Consider the following 20,562-nt stretch of genomic DNA (forward strand, 5'->3'; position numbering starts at 1 on the left):
ACAGTATACACAATCGGTCACTGACTGAAACATTGTTATGGGGCACGTAACTGTGTCTTATAGTGTTGGTTGTCCTGAGTTTCTTTTTCCTAGGCTAGCCAGGAAGTAATACAAATATTCAACCACGACTTTACCCCAGTGGCAGAGGTCTCTGCCAATGACGCAGGTTTGAGGGGTATGGTGTGAGTTTCAGTTTTAGTGGGAAATCAGTATTCACTCCTTGGTCCTTTTCCAGAGTTTCCTGGTCTCATGGACCAAGGGATTCAAGTCCAGTGGAGTGGAAGGCAGAGACGTTGTGACTTTGATCCGGAAGGCCATCCAGCGGAGAGGGGTGAGTGGGGTGGCAGGAGCTTGGGGTCTGTGGGCTTTTCTGGGTCCACCCTGAAGACTCCTTGAATGTCCTTGACTCATCATGATCTGCTTTTGTGGAGCTTAAGGAGAGGTTCTCGTTTCCCTGACACAAGTACTCAATAATTTTGCATATGATCCGCTGCTTTGGGGGTTTTTAGATTATTGCAATGGATAAATAATCTAAGCCTTGGCACAAGAAAAACTCTTTAGTTCTTTTTTTTTGAGACGGAGTCTTGCTCTGTCACCCAGGCTGGAGTACAGTGGCCGGATCTCAGCTCACTGCAAGCTCCTCCTCTCGGGTTCACGCCATTCTCCTGCCTCAGCCTCCCGAGTAGGTGGGACTACAGGCACCCGCCACTTCGCCCGGCTAGTTTTTTGTATTTTTTAGTAGAGACGGGGTTTCACCGTATTAGCCAGGATGGTCTCGATCTCCTGACCTCATGATCTGCCCGTCTTGGCCTCCCAAAGTGCTGGGATTACAGGCTTGAGCCACCGCGCCCGGCCAACTCTTTAGTTCTTAACCTGAAGAAGACTTGAATATCATTTCTAAGTAAGAAAGTTGGAATGATGTTGACATGGGAGTGGAATGGTGCAGAGAGAGAATCAGTTAAAAGTCTTATTACAGGAGGAGTTCTGGGGAGGGAAGGGGAAAGAGTGAGAGGGAGAGGGAGAGAAGGAGGAGGTGGAAGAGGAGGAGTGATGTACAGCTGGTGTTAGGAAAGTTGCCCTCTGTGATTTTGAAGGTCAGAGCCCTCCCTTTTATCTCCACAGGACTTTGATATCGACATTGTGGCTGTGGTGAATGACACAGTTGGGACCATGATGACCTGTGGTTATGATGACCACAACTGTGAGATTGGTCTCATTGTGGGTGAGTGAATACTGGGCATGAGGGCCCGTGCTGATGGGGGTGTGGGCCGGAAAGGGAGAAGGGGCCCATGAGTTGGTTGTTCCTTTGGTTCATATTTTAAGATAATGGTCCAATCACTTTGGAGAGCTGAACAGGGACTCATGGAGTTGGGGGTGGCAGAAGATTAGACCATGTATTGTGATGCCCCCAGAGTCTGCAGTGAGAAATCCCAGCCACCCTGGCCGGGCAGTCTCGGGACAGTAGTGTAAGAGGGAAGAGGGATGGGAAGGGGCTGGAGCAGGTGTGTGCATAGCCATCCCTTGTTTTGGCAGGCACGGGCAGCAACGCCTGCTACATGGAAGAGATGCGCCACATCGACATGGTGGAAGGTGACGAGGGGCGGATGTGTATCAATATGGAGTGGGGGGCCTTCGGGGACGATGGCTCGCTCAACGACATTCGCACTGAGTTTGACCAGGAGATTGACATGGGCTCGCTGAACCCAGGGAAGCAACTGTGAGTGGGCCTTTCCTGTGCGAGTGGCTTGGAGGGGGCCTGGAGCTGAGTTTGGGGCTGGTTGGGGCCAGGGGGTTGTTTCTTTACAGTCTTACATCCCCAGAGGTGGCCAAGGCGGCCACTGGTCATAGGAATGTCTGTGACTATAAATTGCTGAGAGGATCTAAAACAGAGAGCAAGCGGATACACCAGATTATAGCTAATAATGTGTGTCCTTCACAGGAGTCATTTTAGAAGGTTCTATTCTGAGTGTAAGTGGGTGGCCCTGTTCTTTCTTTCCACCTTCTATTTGTAAATTGTCCATGGGGACTGTGAGCCACCTAAGAAAAGTGTTGAGGTGGCCAAGATTGGGGTCTCTGAAAGCTCCTTTCGTAGCTCCAACTCCATCACTGCCCAGAGGACAGGCTGACAGCTGGCTGCTCATTGCTGGTCTCTGGGGTCCCAGGGCCTCCTGCTGCAGCTGCAGGCAGACCCATGGCCTCGGGAGACATTGGCTGAGGAGCTTCCTTGGCCTCTTTCCCTTGGACATTGGATGGACTGGAGGAGGGGCTTCTAGCATTTTGGATCCTGAATATTGTATTCTCCAGCCTGGCCTGCCTTTGTTTTTAGTCGCTTTTATCTCTTACAAAACCTTATTTCACTTTCACAAACATTTGCCAAATGTGTGTGTGAAGGTCTTGAAACAGGAAGGTCTGAAGCAGTTGCAAAATATTTTGAGCAATACAGATCATCGTTTGTCTTGTGACTGTTGTAGAAAAGCTTTTCGTGTAGATCTCTACCTGGAGAGGAAAATTGAACCCTATAAACCAAGTCAGTGGTGGGTAACCTTTTTCTTTCCAGGAGAGTCCTTGCTTTCTCAAAGCATGGTTTATTTATCTAAGTCACAAGCTTCTTTCACATGTTGAAATGAGTCCTTTACTCGGACTTTCTGAGGAACATACTGGTTGTGTCTGCCACGGCTGATGAGAGGTTTATGAGCTGAAAAGTCACTCAGTGTCTGCCTCCGCGAATGAGGCACACCCAAGTCATTCCGAGGAACTATAGGCCCTTTCAAGTGTCAACAGACAAATTTGCCAGCCAGACCATGACAACACACCCCCGGCTTATCCTCAGACACCCACCAAATTGTCATCCATGGCTGCCCTGAAGTCACCGTAGACCATTTTTTTGCCCTCTGTAATGTATTTCCAAGTAAGTATCTTCCAAATGTTGACTGGAACAAAGTGTTTTTAAAAACTAGAATAAAAACTTATAAAAAAATCACCCATTATAAAAAACCACCCACACTTGGGAGCCCCACCGGGCCCAGCGCACCCCCCACCTCACTCCCCCCAGCTCCCGTAGAACCAGCTCTGTGGGAGAAGATGTTGGGGCAGACATGGAGTTCCTTACTGTTGAAGCCAGGCTCGCATCCACGCTGGTTTCCTTCTCCTGAAGTTCTGCCTGTGTGGGTGCACTAACATTTAAAATGCGCGCTGTCATCTTCGCAATTTTGCCGGCTCTCAGCTAGCCGCCATGCTGCTGTACTTGGCCCTGGGTCTTGAGCAGGCTACTTCCTGGAGGCCTGGGTTTCCTCTCCGAAAGGTAACCTTGGAATCCCTTTCACATCTCAGTCCTGGACCCCCTCCTCGCTGGGGCTCATCCTAGTTAGTGGCAGCAGGCCCAGGTGCCTTCTCTAAGACAGGTTCTTTCTCAAACACCCAGAAATGGGCCTTTTGCCAAAAAGAATCACCAGGGCTTGGTTTCCTCTCAGTTCTAGCCAGAAAGTCCAATTACCCAAGAAAACAGTGCCACCTAGTGTTGAAAAATTAAATCACCCGACAGCGCTACCGGTTTGGGGGCCGGCCCCTGCCTTTCTAAAACATGCCTTTATCTTGTCACCTGCCTGCTCAGAAGCGTGTTTCACTCCCACACCCCTGAGACCTGTCATTTAGAGCTCTTAGCCCAATGCGGATTTCTCTGTCCCAACCTGCCTTTATAGTGTTGCCCCATCATCCCTTGGCCCGGGTGGTTTTCACACCCTTTTCCTTGGAGCCCATGAACATCTTGCAGGGGTGGACAGTATGAGTTGATGAATTTCTAGGCCTGTGCCACATATTTAATCAGATTGCCATTTTCTCTTGTAAATAAATATTGGGCTATGTGAGATTTTAATTTTAAAAATTATTTCCTGGCTAGAGAAGATTTTTAAAGATTACCACCCTATGCATAACTTTACTTAAATACAGGCTGTTCCAGAATGTTCCATACTCCCTGGGTGTTTCATTTGGCTGTTTAAGGCTCATTTATTCTTCTCCATAGGTCAAGGCCCACCAGCCTGCAGGGACAGCCCAAGTCAGCCACCCTGAGCTGTCACCTCTCCACATATCTTACTCCTGGGCCATGCAGCACACATTAACCCTTAGTTGTAAAGTTTCACATGTGCACATTTTGCTTCAACAGGGACTTTATGTTTTTGGTTTGTATCTTTCGGCAGGTTTGAGAAGATGATCAGTGGGATGTACATGGGGGAGCTGGTGAGGCTTATCCTGGTGAAGATGGCCAAGGAGGAGCTGCTCTTTGGGGGGAAGCTCAGCCCAGAGCTCCTCAACACCGGTCGCTTTGAGACCAAAGACATCTCAGATATCGAAGGGTGAGCGTCTGGCCAGCCCCCTCTATTCACTGGGTCACCACAAGAGTGGACGGGTAGTTGGGGAATGAGGAGGGGGCACTACCTTTTGACTCTTCAAGTGTAGACTGCAAGAGGGTCTCACACGACATGGACCATGGCAGGCCTATGGCTTCACTTCACTTACCAGTCTCCACTCTTGTCGATTTCGAGTGTGATTGCTACCAGTGACGCATGGTGCTGGAAACGGTGGTTGGCCTCCATATGCAGGGACTTGGGCTGTTGCACTGGGTTTAAAGCTGTAGGATCCCAGAGGGCCCCTGAACGACTTCCCTGCATCTGCCTCCTTTTCCTTCTCCTGAAGCTCTGACATCTGATTCCCTATTGGCAATTCTCAAAAAGGACTCTATCATGACCCCTGCTTCATAATAGAAAGCTAGGTCTTTGGATGGGCCAGAGATATAGCTACCCAATTAATTCTAATAAGCAGAGCTGGGGCCTGCATTTTCACAGCCCAGCAGGGGCGAGAGTGAGGATGGCTTAATTTTTGTTTTTGTTTTTTGTTAACAATATCCCAAGAGTTGGGCGGGCCTCGTTTGCTGTTCTTGAGATTTCCACTTGTAGATTGAAGAAGTCCTGGTGTTTCAGGGACCAGATGGTGGAGAGGAGGTGTCTTTGGAGCCAAATGGAGCAGTGGAAAAGTTCGAATGACTTTGTTTTAAGGGGAAACTCTTGAAGGAATGGGGCCTACTTTTTGCTATACCCCAAGGTGATGCAAGTACCCCCAGGTGATACAAGATTTAGTTCCCTTGAGAAGGGTGCTAAGGTTATAGCACTAGCCCCTTACCAACTGTCTTTAGACACAAGCTAAAGCAGTGCCAAGTCCATGGTGAAATGCAATAGACTCCGACTGCTTTAGAGAGAGAAACCAGGTGGGCATCACAGCAGGGTTCACATGTAGAGAGTGGCTGACAGCAGAGACACTGTCTCTCTCTCCTAACACAAGCAAATGTAACACAAACTCTCACACAACTCGGTGGTAAAGCACCAAGAACAGGGCCTTGTTTTTACACAGCACATGCATAAGAAATACTTGTTTTTCTCAACTCCCTGTGTCTCTGTGTGTGCGTGTGCGTGTGCGTGTGTGTGGGGCCTCTGGGAGAGGAGCCTCAGGGTGGCTGTACTGTATTTTGCACCCTCTTCCTCCTCCTCCTGCCCCGCACAGGTGGACTGAGCAATGCAGAGGGATTCTGTCCCCACTGGGCAGTGAATTTGCTGGAGCTAAAGGGCTTCCTTACCACCCCCCAACACACACGCTGGCCACAGTGGGTCAGACATGGGCCCACATGCTGTCTTTCTGTTTCCCAGGGAGAAGGATGGCATCCGGAAGGCCCGTGAGGTCCTGATGCGGTTGGGCCTGGACCCGACTCAGGAGGACTGCGTGGCCACTCACCGGATCTGCCAGATTGTGTCCACACGCTCCGCCAGCCTGTGCGCAGCCACCCTGGCCGCCGTGCTGCAGCGCATCAAGGAGAACAAAGGCGAGGAGCGGCTGCGCTCTACTATTGGGGTCGACGGCTCCGTCTACAAGAAACACCCCCAGTGAGTCAGTGTGCAGGGCCTGGAGACACAGAGTTCCTGGAGCACCTGGGGCTGAGTGATTCCTCATGCCAGCTCCATTTTGCATTTCGGGGGGCGGTGTGGAGGGACCATGGAGCTGAGGGTCTTGGAATAAAAGTTCCCACCTGGGCAAGGGGGAATGGGAGGGAGTCATATCTGGCGTGGGTGGAGGTGATTTCTGAAGGTTACCAATGACTCGGGCTCTCCGCAGAGCTCCTCTGGCTGCTGGGCACTGTCTTTGCCATCCTCTTTTTTATGCGTTATTATTCCTGTCTTTACTCTTAGAATTCTTGGTGATTCCTGCAGGTGCTATGTCCTCTGCCAGGGGCCACCCCAGCCCAGTGGGGGTTACCAGCTTCTCTGGCTGACCTTGGTATTAAATTGATCCTGCCCTGTCCACATTTTGATCCCTCAGGTCATAGGTACCAGAATGTTCACATTTCAGCTGAGACCTAGAAGATGTCTCTCTTTTGTGCCCTACTTATTTCCCCATCATTTTCACCTAATAAGAATGCCAGGTCAATGTGCCTTCGTTTTCTTAACTGGTTGGTGCAGGAGGACTCAGCCCTGAGATTCCCTGTTCCTACTCAGTGATGCAAAACTTGAGTGTGCACGTGAGTCATGTGGGGACCTTGTTAGGAGGCAGATTCTGATCGGAAGGTCTGGGGTGAGCCTGAGATCCCGCATCTCTCACAGCCCCCAGTGAGGCTGCAGCCCACAGATCACACTTGGAGTAGGAAGGCCCTGGAGACCATGACTCCAAGTGGCCACTACCCAGAGAGTTCCTGGCTGAACACACCCATTGTCTTTAGCTGTGCAGACACCTTTGGGATCATTGGCAGAAACTGGCGAAAGAGAAGCTAAAGTCCAGAAGAGCATCTCTAGCTTTTAATTTTGGGTCTTTCCCAGACAGCAGCTAGTGAAATAGTGATGGAACAAGACAAGTAGGTGGCATCAGAACCACCTCATACCACAGGGCTGCTCCAGCAAAGAGGCTGATGGTACCATGTTGGGCAGAGGAGCAGTGGCCAGGGGGCCTTCTTCAGTGAGGAAGAGGAGGTCTTGTGTGACTGCATGTAGGGGACAGTGGCTTATTAGAAAGTCTTCCTTTCAGTGGTGGGGGTGAACCAATCCCAGTGGTCATAGTTGTTATGTTCTTCTAGTGGTTCCTAACTTGGGAGAGTGGAGAGAGGATATTTAGGGCGGCACCCACTCCTGCAGGTGCTTTTTGGCATTTGGGCTAAGGCAGTGGGCAACTGTCTAACCATTTGCACCATTGACCCTAACCATGGACACCTGTCACTTTATCCGCCCTGGGGAACTACAGTTTTGCTAAGTGTCTACATAAGACCGTGCGGCGGCTGGTGCCCGACTGCGATGTCCGCTTCCTCCGCTCCGAGGATGGCAGTGGCAAAGGTGCAGCCATGGTGACAGCAGTGGCTTACCGGCTGGCCGATCAACACCGTGCCCGCCAGAAGACACTGGAGCCTCTGCAGCTGAGCCATGACCAGCTGTTGGAGGTCAAGAGAAGAATGAAGGTGGAAATGGAGCGAGGTCTAAGCAAGGAGACTCATGCCATTGCCCCCGTCAAGATGCTGCCCACCTACGTGTGTGCCACCCCTGATGGCACAGGTATGCGGCAGGGTTGCCACCTGGCTCACATGGTGGGCCTTTGTCCTAGTGTTGATGCCCTGGGAGGACTCCCTTAGCATTAGCATTGGACATTTGAACCAGAACACATTTCTTCAGCTGTATTACTAGGGAGTTCTGATCTTTGATAAACTCAGACAAGGTGCTCCTCTGCAAACAGTAATAATTGCCAATACTTATTCAATACTTACTGTGTGTCGAAGCACTTTATGTGTATGAATTCATTTAATCTTTGTTAACTTAAAAAATATTAGCAGTTAATTTTATGTATTGACCTGTGTTTGACAGAAAACTGAGGCGCAGAGAAGTTAAGACAGCTGCCTAAATTCACGCAACTAGAAAATGTCAGAGCTGGGATTCAAACCCAGGAATTCAGGTTCTAGAATCTGCTCCTGCAATCACCACGTTGGTCTGAGTCAGGGTTGGCAAACTATGGCCCATGGTCTGAATGTGGCCCACCACCTGTTTTTGTACATAAGGTTTTATTATTACACAGCCATGCCCATCTTACTGTTGTTTTACACTGTCTTGGCAAAGTTGAGTGGCGGCAGCAAAGACTGCGTGACCCACAGAGCCTGAACTGTTTGCTGTCCAGGCCTTTACAGAAGAAGATTTCTGACCCCTGCTGTAACTCTTGTACCCTCAGAAATGGTGGTCTTATTCCAATTCAGAGAAGATAGTCGATGAGCAGGCCAGCATAGCACAGTTGGTAGAGGTTCCAGAGACAGAGACTGGGATTTGGTCCCTGCTCTACCCTGTCCTGGTTGTATGGCCCTGGGCAAGTGATTTAACCTATCAGCCGGATCCCAATCATCCTTAAGAGAGGAATGCAGTGTCTTCCTCTCAGGGCTTCCTAAGGATTGAATCAGGACTGTGTGTGAGGCACGTGGCACATTGTAATTGTCCAACAAGGGAGGGTTTTCTCATTTTAAAAGATTTCCCTTCAGCTTCCTTCAGGGAGCTGGACTCTTCTGTTCCTTCTGTATTCTAGAATGTAATATAAGCTGGCATTTGATGGAACAGGAATGGTGTATTTGGATAGTTTTAAGTGTACTGTCTCAGCATTCCCCATGTTCTGTCCCAACTTATGACCTCCCTGGGCTTACTTTCCAGAGAAAGGGGACTTCTTGGCCTTGGACCTTGGAGGAACAAATTTCCGGGTCCTGCTGGTGCGTGTTCGGAACGGGAAGTGGGGTGGAGTGGAGATGCACAACAAGATCTACGCCATCCCGCAGGAGGTCATGCATGGTACCGGGGACGAGGTGAGCAGGGCGGCGCCTCCAGGAGGGGGCCCCTGGTGGATGTCACCTCTTGCCTTCGAGGACAGTGCTTTCTCTGCTTGTCTGTGACCCTGGGGAGGGCTAGTTGGACCCAGGGCTCCAGCCTGGTCTTGACTCAGGTTTGTGCCTGAGCTTGCATTTCTTCTGGGTGGAAAGAAACATTGAGGTCTTGTGCGGGCCCTGCTGGGGGGAGCCTGCCCTGCCCAGGGCCCCTCCCTCAGTGTCCTAACTTCTCCCTGCAGCTCTTTGACCACATTGTCCAGTGCATCGCGGACTTCCTTGAGTACATGGGCATGAAGGGCGTGTCCCTGCCTCTGGGTTTTACCTTCTCCTTCCCCTGCCAGCAGAACAGCCTGGACGAGGTAATAACACCTTCCTGGAGGGCTCCCCTGAGGGCTTTATTGACTCTAAACCAGCCAGGTATGGAGCAGGGGAGAAAGTTGAGCTAAGACTAAGGAAAGAAGGACGTGAGTGACTAGTAGTGGGGAGGGACCCCTCGATGGGAATGAGTAGGTTGAGGCTGGTGGAGGTTAAGTAGGTGAGCTCTGCTGTGACAGCCTTTGGGGCAATGATGATGATGTTACTCAATGTTAACAACTGCCCGGCATGGTGACTCACACCTGTAATCTCAGCACTTTGGGAGGCTGAGACAGGAGGATTGCTTGAGGCCAGGATTTCAAGACCGGCCTAGGCCACATAGGAAGACCCCATCTCTACTGAATATATCATTTTTAAGCACTTACTTTATGCCAGATACTATGTTAGACTTCTTAGGTGCATTATCTCATTTAACCCTCACAGCAACCATATAAGAGACGTGTTTGAATACCCATTCTACAGAAAGGAAAATAAGCCCTACAGAGGTGCTGGCTATCTTGCCCCAGGTCATAATAGCTTGGGACTGGCCAAGCCAAGATTTGGATTCTGGGTTCCTGATGCCTGAGGCTGTGCTCTCAGTTATGCTGTGGGGCTCCTGAGGCCCTTGTTATGGGATCAGGGCATTTTCATGCCATCTCCTGCTGTTTGGATACCCCGGCTCTTCTCTGGTCTCGTCTTTGCTTCTCACTCCTCTTCAACTTACCTTGGGTGTGAAGTAGGTGCGTGAGGATCTGGCACTCCCGGATATTCTGGACATGAGTGCCCCGAGAAGTGGAGAACTGAGTAGGCAGTGCTGGATCTGCTGCTGATGACTGGTAGCCCTGAGCATTAGGTATCAGGAGACTGTTTTTAAGCAGTTGTGTCTCCGTCTCAGTCATGAAGAAGCGCATGTGCACGCTGCCGGTGTGTGGTATGTTGCACATGCCACTGCTAGGCATAAAAGGCATGGCTCCTACCTTTAGATGCTTACAAACAAGCTGGACTGACGAAGCAAGCTCAGAAAAGGAAGAGCTGCTGTTTGGAATGTGGCCCTAATGGGATGGATACTGGATACTGAAGCCCCCAGGACAGGTAGTGAGACAGATGTTGTTAATCTGAGTGCACACCTGGGGGACATCAGGACTTGGAACAAGTCAGAAGAATGAGTTGGTGCGAAAGAAAAGCGAGCAGGCTGCCCAGTGTGGAGAGGGGCATGTAGGTGGGAGCAAGTGACAGAAAGAGCTGGGCCAGCCCAGAAAAGCCTACCCCAGTGACAAGGAAAGACCAGCATTTCCCATAGGGTCCCTGCAACAGTGGCCCTCTACTTGCTTCACTGAGTTCTGTAAATGCCTCCTTCTCCTTATCTGAGAGAATTCCCCATGTGCACTAGTGTAATTAAGGTTTTAAGAAGTTCTGCAATAAAAATTCTGCTTAGTCTGGTATTTCTCAACACCTATTAATATTCATCTAGTGTTAACCAGACCAGCATTGCTTTATGCCTCATGTGGACAAATACTTCTGTACTATTTAATGGACCATTACTTATGATAACAAATATTAGAAACAAACTTGTTCAATAGTGAGATAATAGTTAAATAAATTCTGACCCACTTATTGCCTAGTATCAGCCACTAGTTATTTGTAAGAAATTTCAGTCACATGAAAAAATACTGGTGGTATGACTAAAAAGTTTTAAAACTATTTTTCTTTAGAAATGGTCATCTCTTTATGATATAGAAAAATATAAAATACAATTAACGGGATGATAAAAGCATAACACTCCAGTGTATATCCTCTTCTAGACTTCCTACCAAAATATTTTCTAGTAGATACTATCTTAACTTTTCATGCCAACAGGGTATATATTTATTTACATATTTGCCAGGGAAACCGGAAGGTGTGTTAACTGTTTCTGCATTGTGAGATTCCAGGCCATTGGATGAGGTTTTATTCTGTGTTCCAGGTTTCTGTGAGGAGCACTTGTTAGGTCTAGAGCCGTAAAAATTAAGAGCAAATAAAGCAGAAATCATTTCTCCCTGTGGGCTCTGGCAAGATCCTCCTATGACTGGGAAATCCCGCCAGTGCAGAGGCCCCCGGGCTTAGAGGCCCTAGGGCTCAGTGGCCCCCCAGCTGTGTTTCCCAGCTGCTGGCCTGGGGTGAGCCTCCCCAGCTGTTGGGGCTCCACTTGCCTTATCAGTAAGGATCACCTGAAATAATGTTATTTGAACATTCTTTAAATACAAACTTTCGTCAGAGATATGAAGCTAACTTGTGGAGAGCTGGGTAGAGATAAGCACACACTTGTCTGGTCGTGGGTGTGCCAGCCAGTTCTCTGAGGGTATGCGCTTTGTTTTCTGAATCTCCTGGGATCTGAACACAGTGTGACACCTCCAGGTTGATGTGAATGAAATGCCAAGCTGATGGGCTGAATCCCTGAGCAGGGCCTGAAGAAATCATGCAAGTGGGTGGGTTATGACCACACAGCTCATTTATGGAAGCCGAGCTCTTGGGTAAGGGGTCTGAAGCCCTGAGGCTTGTTTTCTGGTGGGCTGTGGCAGCAGAGAGGGCATCAGGGAATAAAACCCAAAGCATTTTCCCCAGGTTCAAAGCCATCATGCATCTGCTCCCAGAGGACCATATTGAAGGCAAGGGGCCACTGAGGATGCTGAGGAGGAGCCCGGAGTTGTTTTTCTCAGTGAAAGACATGGGGTGGTGGTGAAGCCTAGCTGTCACCCAGCTGTGGGTGAAGCGCTTGTTCGCCAGATGGTGGAGTTTGAAATTAGGAGACGTACACCGACCCTTCTGATGTAAAGGATAGGGACAGAGCAAACTGCTTTGCCCAGTGAGCGAAGCAAGCACACAGGAAGAAGTTGCACAGCAGGGGCAGCTGCATGGTGCTTATGAGCCCATTCACTGGGGTCAGAGGGCCTCAGGGTGCATCCTGCTTCTCTCTTCCAAGCTGTAGGCCTTGAGCAAGTCACTCCAGAGCCTCAGGTTCTTATAAAGTGGCCATAAACATGACAGATGTTCCACAAGGGTGCTGTGAGGATTATATGATGTAATACATGATCTGTGCTTAGCCCAGTACCTGCTACACAGTAGGTGCTTAATAAATCCAAGTAAGTACTTTAGGAACAGTTCAGACTAATTTGTGGGTGAGATGATTGGTGACACTGGAGGATCCGTCTGACCTGGGAGCCCTTCCCTGATGTCCTCTCCATGCTAATGTGTGACTTTTAGAGCATCCTCCTCAAGTGGACAAAAGGCTTCAAGGCATCTGGCTGTGAGGGCGAGGACGTGGTGACCCTGCTGAAGGAAGCGATCCACCGGCGAGAGGTAGGAGACACATGGCACGAGGCCTGATGTGTCAGCTCCTCGATGATTGACCTGGTCTGTGTGTTCAGAAAGTGAGGGCAGCGTTAAGTGTGGCTGCATGGGTTGTTGAGTGTGCACTGTGTGTCAAGCCATGCTCTCAGCACTGGCGGTTCAGGAGTGACCACAGCAAAGCTTTATTCTATAAACAAATAAGCCCATGACCTAGTGGCAGGTGCTGTTAAGAGCTGTGAAACACACACACACACACAAGTAAAGGAGTAAAAGAATGGCTACTCCATAAGCAGAGCAGCCATGAGGGCTGCTGGTTGCCCATTTTTATGGTTATTTCTTGATTATATGCTAAATAAGGGTGTATTATTCATGCCTTCCCTTTTTAGATCATACAGAGTTTAAAAAAAAAAGAAAAGGAGTGAAGTGGAGTGAGGAGAGCAGTTGGAGCAAGTGTGCTGGCAAAGGGCACTGTTAAATAGCACGAGCGGGGAGGGTCTCTCTAAAGCGGTGACATTTAAGCCCAGACCTGAATGGAATGAGAGAGCCAGCCATGGTGTATGAGATATATTTTATATACCTATAAATCTCCCACGCAAATGTCTGAAAGGAGAATATTGGGTTCACCTGTGAACGGGGCATCTGCTTCTGCCCTCTCAGGAGTTTGACCTGGATGTGGTGGCCGTGGTGAACGACACAGTTGGAACTATGATGACCTGTGGCTTTGAAGACCCTCACTGTGAAGTTGGCCTCATCGTTGGTAAGGACTCAGACTGTCCTTTCCACATGGGGCTGCACGGCCTCGGGTGTGGGAAGGATGGTGCTGAGCAAGGCCCTGATATCCTGTGATTGGCAGGCACGGGCAGCAATGCCTGCTACATGGAGGAGATGCGCAATGTGGAACTGGTGGAAGGAGAAGAGGGGCGGATGTGTGTGAACATGGAATGGGGGGCCTTCGGGGACAATGGATGCCTAGATGACTTCCGCACGGAATTTGATGTGGCTGTGGATGAGCTTTCACTCAACCCCGGCAAGCAGAGGTAGGCACCCAGCTGGGGCCCTGTTAAGTGTGTCCCAGGACTGGATGGCAACAAGTGATCGGAGCTTCCACAATAGCATCTCCCAGGATGCTCGTTATCATGAGATGTTAATAAAGGAGGTTTCCTTGGAAAGGGTTTCTTGTCAGATGCACCTGGAAAGTTCTGAGTTAGTAAACATAAGAAGCATCTCCCACCCCAGAGCCTAGGAGAACAGGGAACAGGTGGGAGAATACTGGAGCCTAGGTCTGGCACTCTAAGGAGAAACAAATAGAAAGTTGAAGCACCTGCTGCTGCCAGACTGCAGAGCATCTCTGGGGTGATGCAGACGGGAGCAAATCCTCTCCCTCCTCCATCTTCCAGTGCCGAGCACTGGGTCAGCCCCAGTGTCACAAGACCCTGTGCATGGTAGGGGAGCAGGGTCTGAGCTGAGAGACAATACACTTCTCATTAAGATGTTGTCTGTAGTGTTTCCTAACTAGATTAATCAAACACCCTCGTTCTGCAGAATACACTTTGCAAAATGTGTCTAGAATAGAAGTTACAGACTAAAATGCCTCTAGGGGCCAGGTAGGCAGCATTAATGAAGGAGGCAGGCTGGGCCAAGCCAAGATGGGGTGGCGATGGGGTATTGGTTGAAACTGGGGACATCGATTTTTTTTTTTCAAGGCAGGTTCATGGACCAAAAGACCCTCAAGTCACTGCATAATCATGTTTAGTTCCAGTGGCCAGGATGGGGGGCCCTACAGCTGGCAGTAGTTACTTGAGTAATGATGATTAGGTCCAAGAGAATGCACGCTGAATGCCTAGTGAGGTTAAAGATTAAGACTCAGCATTCTCCCCTGCTCCGAGAAGTCTGGTAGGGTTATGGTGTGTGTTCCTTCTTGAGTTGCTTCATGAAGTTTCGAAATAAGCCTTGGAAAGGAAATGAGTTCCTTTCCCTGTGGGTTCCTTTCCGAGGCTTATTTCCCCAGGAGCCCCACCGGCCTCGGGCACTGTGGTCAGTGTTGCTGAAGTTGTGAATTAGCATGCAGAGACACCAGGGATCCTGCCCAGGTGAATCAAGTAGCAATTCCTTTTCCATCAGGGGAGTCTGCCTGTCTGCCACTTCTGATGCACTGGGTGTGACTAAGCTGGCCTGTCCTGTCTCAACACATCCCTCTACCTTCCTACTTAACCTCCATGAATGTTACTCGCATTGCAGGTTCGAGAAAATGATCAGTGGAATGTACCTAGGTGAGATTGTCCGTAACATTCTCATCGATTTCACCAAGCGTGGGCTGCTCTTCCGAGGTCGCATCTCAGAGCGGCTCAAGACAAGGGGCATCTTCGAAACCAAGTTCTTGTCTCAGATTGAGAGGTGAGAGCTTAGGGATCAGGGTAGCAGGGGGCCACTTCCTTCTTTTTTCTCACTGGCAGATAAACTGAAGGATTTCCACAGCTCAGGGCATGACTCATACAAAAGTCAGTTTAGTGGCAAACACATTCGTGTCTATAGTGTTTACTAAAAGCACATTATGGACAGTTGTCATTTTAAGGGCAAACATAGAGCATTCTCATGAAAGTTTGTGCTAAGCCTGACCTGAGGTCATGTAAAGTGGTATTGTTGGGTTTTAGACCATGTATCAAAGGTAGAAAGATACCTGCTCATAGCATGTAAATTGAAATGCACAGAGAAAGATAACCTATTAAAGCATCCACACTCGGCTTGAAAGCCCTTCCTAACTGCTGGCTGCAGTAATCAGGCAGCCAGGATTGAGTAAATGTTGCAACATCAGGCAGTGCAGACATATGCCACACAGTGGCTCATTAGAGCAAAGCCGCCTTCCTACAGTCAAATGGTGGAAAATCTGCTCCAAATTAGAACAGTGAATTTCAGAGCCCTTTAAAAATTAATGCTATGCCATTACTCTCAGGGCAGAGAAGAACAGGAACTAGATAACTGACGTGAGTAGACCCCTTGGGCATCTGCACCAGTGAATAGAAAGATATGTTCTAGCTTACAGGTCTGTTATGTTCAAGGTGATTCCAGGCTTTTAAAATGGCTTTCTTTATATAGGAGGGTTTATTTTCTTTTTATAACTTTATTTACACTTCCTTTGTAAATAGCGTACAAATACAGTTCAGGCCACCCAGAGCAGCAGAGCAGAAAGAAAGCATGAGTCTAATGCTGCTTGGTTAATTCCTGCCTTGCAGACCCATGACCAGCAGCGAGAGAATGGACATGAAAGAGCTTTGTAACTGACCACTGTGATCGACAGTGAATTTGCTTTGTTTTGAGTATCCACTTTGTAGTAGTAATGCTCTACCTTGAGAATGGAGAGTGGAATGAGGAGCTCTTTGTATTCCTGTCACCCTCAAGAAGAGTCATTGTAGTCCAGTAGGATGAGCAGTGCTCTGAATTTAGAAATGGGAACCACACTGAGGGGCCAGCTCCTGGAGAGCCAGACCCCCACAGAGCCTCCCCTATAAAGGACTCAGGACCTGGTGTGGTAGGCTACCAGCCCTCTTGGTGCATAACTGAACACTTGCTGTCTCCCTCTCACCCCAGTGACTGCCTGGCCCTGCTGCAAGTCCGCGCCATCCTGCAACACTTAGGGCTTGAGAGCACCTGTGATGACAGCATCATTGTTAAGGAGGTGTGCACTGTGGTGGCCAGACGCGCAGCCCAGCTCTGTGGCGCAGGCATGGCCGCTGTGGTGGACAAGATACGAGAAAACCGTGGGCTGGACGCTCTCAAAGTGACAGTGGGTGTGGATGGGACTCTCTACAAGCTACATCCTCAGTGAGTGCCTGAGCCCAGCCCTCCCTGCCCACCTTCTTTCTGTCTCTTTGTTCTTTCCCCCTTTTCTCTCTTTCCTTTGTTACTTGATAGTGAATTATCAGCCATTCCAAACAGTGTATGTAATACACGCATTATAGTTTAAAGATTCACAACCAGAAATAGGCCTGTGTTTCACCCCCCATCGTGGGAAGCCCTCCTGAGCCCTTCCACATTTGTGTCCTCACACTCCCGTGCCACGGGTAAGCATTGTGCTGAATCAGTCCCTTGCTTTTCTTTTCCGCCCCCATATATCTAGGTATGCATCCATATTGTTTAGTTTTACTTATTTTTGGACCTGCCACAAATGAAATCATATGGTATCTCTTCTGTGGCTGGCTTTTCTCACACAGCGTTTGTTTAGAGATGCATCCTCATTGAAGTATACAGTTGTAGTTCATTAATTTTCAGAGCTGTATAGCGTACCTTTGAGTATATTGTGGTTTTTTCTATCATTGATGTGATATTTAGGTTACTTCTAGATTTTGAGCGTTACAAACAGTGCTACTGTGAACGTTCTGGCAAATGTAATGCTAGAACTCTGAAGCAAGATTTTTTTCAACATTCTAGAGCAGGGGTTGACAGGCAACAGTCACAGACTGTTATTGTACATAAAGTTTCCTGAGGATTGGGAGGGGGACAGAAGCCCAGCCACCAACCCCGGGACATGGCATCTTTAGCTTTGTAGATGTGGAGGGTGTCCTGACCCCGTTGTATTGGGACAGATCACAGCTCTCTCTTTCTCTGGTCCATATAGGAAGGATCTGTGATCACTGTGATACCCTAGCAGTGACTCTGTAAGTCTGCTTCTTTTGCCTCCAATGGCATTTTGGAGCAGATGTGGCTCTGATACGAGGCTATGCGCCTGGAAGATAGAAAATCACATTCATGAGTCCTGGTCTCCCCCTCCAGAGTTTGTGAACAGATTGTGCTCCTCTCTTAGGCACACTTGTGGCTTCCATGGCTGTCGAACTTCTCTTTCACTGATTATTAGTTTTAAGAACACAATTTGCCGGGATCTCAGACATTTGTCCCAGAGTTGAATCCCAGCTCTCCAATGGCTGATGTGATGTGGAAATTGGGCATAGTACTAGTATCTCCAAGCCACAGTTTTCTGGTACTTAATAATATATAGTAAATGTTTAATACATTATAGCTGTCATCCTTCTCCTCTTCTTAATTATTTCTGGGTTTCCAGCATCGCTTCTTAGCTTTCCATTTCTAAGTGCAAATATAAACCAATCATGGCTAAGATGGTTTTTCTTGTGTCTTCCTCCCACCTTTTCCAGCTTTGCCAAAGTCATGCATGAGACAGTGAAGGACCTGGCTCCAAAATGTGATGTGTCTTTCCTGCAGTCAGAGGATGGCAGCGGAAAGGGGGCAGCGCTCATCACTGCTGTGGCCTGCCGCATCCGTGAGGCTGGACAGCGATAGAACCCCTGAAATCGGAAGGAACTTCCTCTTTCTCTCCCTCTTCCCTGTTTTAAATTATGTCATCCCCTTGTGTCAGAGACAGACCCCTTGGCTTTTCCTTGGCAGAGAGGACCCCACTGGACTGGGTTTTGTCTCTGCATCTCATCATAGAGCTTGGTGGCCGAACTTGGCCCTATTAAGATAAATACAGTTCCAAATAAGGGTTTGTTCACATGCATCACAACCATTCCCATTGGTTCTCTTAAAACACGAAAATTGTCACCCTTAGTAATCCCCCTTGCCAAATTCCATGTCCCTGTATAATTCTACAGGATGGGGACACTAATGAAGATATGGTTGCTTCACCTTGAAGCCTGAACATGACATTTCTAGGTGGGGTGTATCCCCCAGCTCTGATGTTGTTACTGATTCTCCTGTCAGAGATCTGGGAGGTCTCCACTGAGGATGTGAGCCTGATTGTCCTACAGGCAGATGTGGGGAGGGTGGAGGGGCGACAATGGAGGGAAATCCATGGATATCCATGCAGCAGCCCCTCTTTAACTTCATCTACAAGCATTTGTCCTGTGGATTCCAGCATTTGCTATTCCTGGAATCAAGGAATCCCGAGTCTAGGCAGTGAAACCAAAGCCAGAAGTTGACGCATCCTGCAGTTGGGCCAGCCGTCGCATCTTAGCGGGGTGCACACATGATCCACGAGTGATGGACTTTTGGGGAAGGGGGAGTTTTTGGTTTGTTTTACAAATTTTTCCTGCAAAAGTGGAAACACTGTATTTTCATTTTAATTTATATTTGAAATTTTATTTAGTTCTTGAAGTAGATCTGCTCCTTCATCTTGACATGTAATGGTCAGTTGTACGTAATGTATTTATATGTTAATTTGTTGTGTATATAGATATGCAAGTCTTGTCAGAATTGGCCTCAGTGTAGTTAACGGGCGGAAGGGGAAGATACTGACTAGTCATAGAAATACCTCATTCGCCTGTGGGAAGAGAAGGGAAGCCTCTTCAGGGTGAGTGAGTGGCAAAGCAGTTGCTTCTGGCTCCTCCTTCCCCTGTGGTCTTGGAAGTGTAGAAGGCAGGGACAGAGATGGAGGCTGAGCCAACGGACTGAAGAGACCACAGCAATTGGTTCCTCCATCTAGAGATTTTCTTGGGGCAATATTCCATGGGATGTTAAGCAAAGGAAACCAAAGGAATCATTTCAAATGGACTCATGGCTTAGAAATCTTTTCTTAGGGCAGTCAGTAGTATTCTAAAGCTTTCTGACAAGATAAAGGAAGTCACCAAAAAAAAAGTTTTTAAAATTGTATCTAATCCTCAACAACAAACCAAAACAGAACAATTAAACAACCAAATAAAACCTCAGGGACAACATTTTTGGTGTTTTTGTGCCCTCCCAGCAAGTTTCACCTTGGGTTTGTATTTTAAATGTTTTACAAGAATTGTTGTCCATGTGCTTCCCTAGGCTGAGCTGGCATTGGTCTGCTGACCTGTTTTTGTGGGGGGTTTTTTATACACACTATTTATTTCAAACTATTGGGAGGGATGAGAGTGGCTTAAAAACTTCCGTCCCTACTTTTCAAGAGTGCCGTTGATTCTGAATCTGAAAGCCCACCTCTGCTCTAAAATACACACAAGCACAGACGTTAAACCTGGATACTATATAATAAAGAGGGATGTAACTCCATTGAATTGGATACAAGGATCAGAATGGAAAGATGGAAAGAAACTCATGATGAAGTTGCACCCGGTTTTTGTATATTTATCAAACTTCTGCTGAGAATAGTGTCTGATTGCACGACTTTTAAGCAAAGTTGGGTGTTATTGGGTGAAAATGGCCCAGCTCCTGGGAGCACAGAGCGGCAAAGGGCTGGTCCTCTTGCTCTAGTCTCTTTGCTGTCTGGTGTAGCTCTTCTGCTGCTCCCATCTGCACTAATTGACCCAAAATGTGGGTGTTTCCTGCTACACAAAAGCCAAAAGCTTTCACGTAGATTTTAGGTTCACTAAAGGGTGCCCACAAAATAGAGATGAATTTTAACTTAAATTTTAAGCTTGAAGATTAGGTACTATCTATGAAGTTACACTTTTTTTTTTTTTTTTTTTTAAGGTAGAGATATGTGTGTGTGTGTGTGTGGGTATTAAAAATGTGTTGTTGGTTTCCAAAAAGGAACACTGGAAAATAAATTTTGAATGTTTGTGTTCTCAGAATTAGGTTGACAGTCCTTTGCTGACATGGCTTTGCTTTGTGTAATATACATGGGATCTCAATCTTCGGGGTGTGGTGAATAGCGAATCATCTCAAATCCTTGAGCACTCAGTCTAGTGAAGATGTTGTCATTATGTACAATAAATAACTAGTTTAATTAACTATGTGATGTTAACTATTAATAAATTTTAACATTTTCCAAAATAATCAAATGTGTGATTCATGAGTGTTTAAGAGTGTAGTCATCTTCCGGTCATATCAGTACTTACTGGCCAGCCTGATGAGTAATTTATGGGTGTCTTGATTTTGAGTGTGTGTATTTGAGAGGCATGTGGCCTTTCTGGAAACTCAGTCCCAGTGGAACTAGAAGGCAGCTTTTCCTGGGTTGCCTTTGACCCTTTAGATTTCAAGCCACTGGAGAGTGGCTGCGGTCTACTGTTTAAATAGCTTGGCTGAAATTAGCGCCACCCTCAGGGCCTCTGACTGGTCTTGGTTGGCAAATGTGATTC

General features: G+C 48.0%; 1 protein-coding gene across 2 annotated transcripts in view; it reads left to right on the forward strand.

Annotated features, from left to right (window-relative positions):
• HK2 (hexokinase 2) overlaps positions 1-20,260 on the forward strand; it is a 58,762-nt gene extending 38,502 nt beyond the window's left edge. For both annotated transcript variants that reach the window (XM_025354393.1, XM_025354394.1), the window contains exons 5-18: positions 236-331; positions 1,123-1,222; positions 1,534-1,717; positions 4,194-4,349; positions 5,694-5,927; positions 7,273-7,577; positions 8,709-8,857; positions 9,118-9,237; positions 12,473-12,568; positions 13,217-13,316; positions 13,413-13,596; positions 14,798-14,953; positions 16,145-16,378; positions 17,704-20,260. In XM_025354393.1, the coding sequence (XP_025210178.1) occupies positions 236-331; positions 1,123-1,222; positions 1,534-1,717; positions 4,194-4,349; positions 5,694-5,927; positions 7,273-7,577; positions 8,709-8,857; positions 9,118-9,237; positions 12,473-12,568; positions 13,217-13,316; positions 13,413-13,596; positions 14,798-14,953; positions 16,145-16,378; positions 17,704-17,848 (2,259 nt within the window). In that variant the 3' untranslated portion in view covers positions 17,849-20,260. The remainder of the gene's footprint in view (positions 1-235; positions 332-1,122; positions 1,223-1,533; positions 1,718-4,193; positions 4,350-5,693; positions 5,928-7,272; positions 7,578-8,708; positions 8,858-9,117; positions 9,238-12,472; positions 12,569-13,216; positions 13,317-13,412; positions 13,597-14,797; positions 14,954-16,144; positions 16,379-17,703) is intronic.
• The last annotated feature ends 302 nt before the right edge of the window (positions 20,261-20,562 follow it).

The sequence above is a fragment of the Theropithecus gelada genome, chromosome 13 (assembly GCF_003255815.1).
Source record: "Theropithecus gelada isolate Dixy chromosome 13, Tgel_1.0, whole genome shotgun sequence".
In the NCBI taxonomy this organism is placed as follows: domain Eukaryota; kingdom Metazoa; phylum Chordata; class Mammalia; order Primates; family Cercopithecidae; genus Theropithecus; species Theropithecus gelada.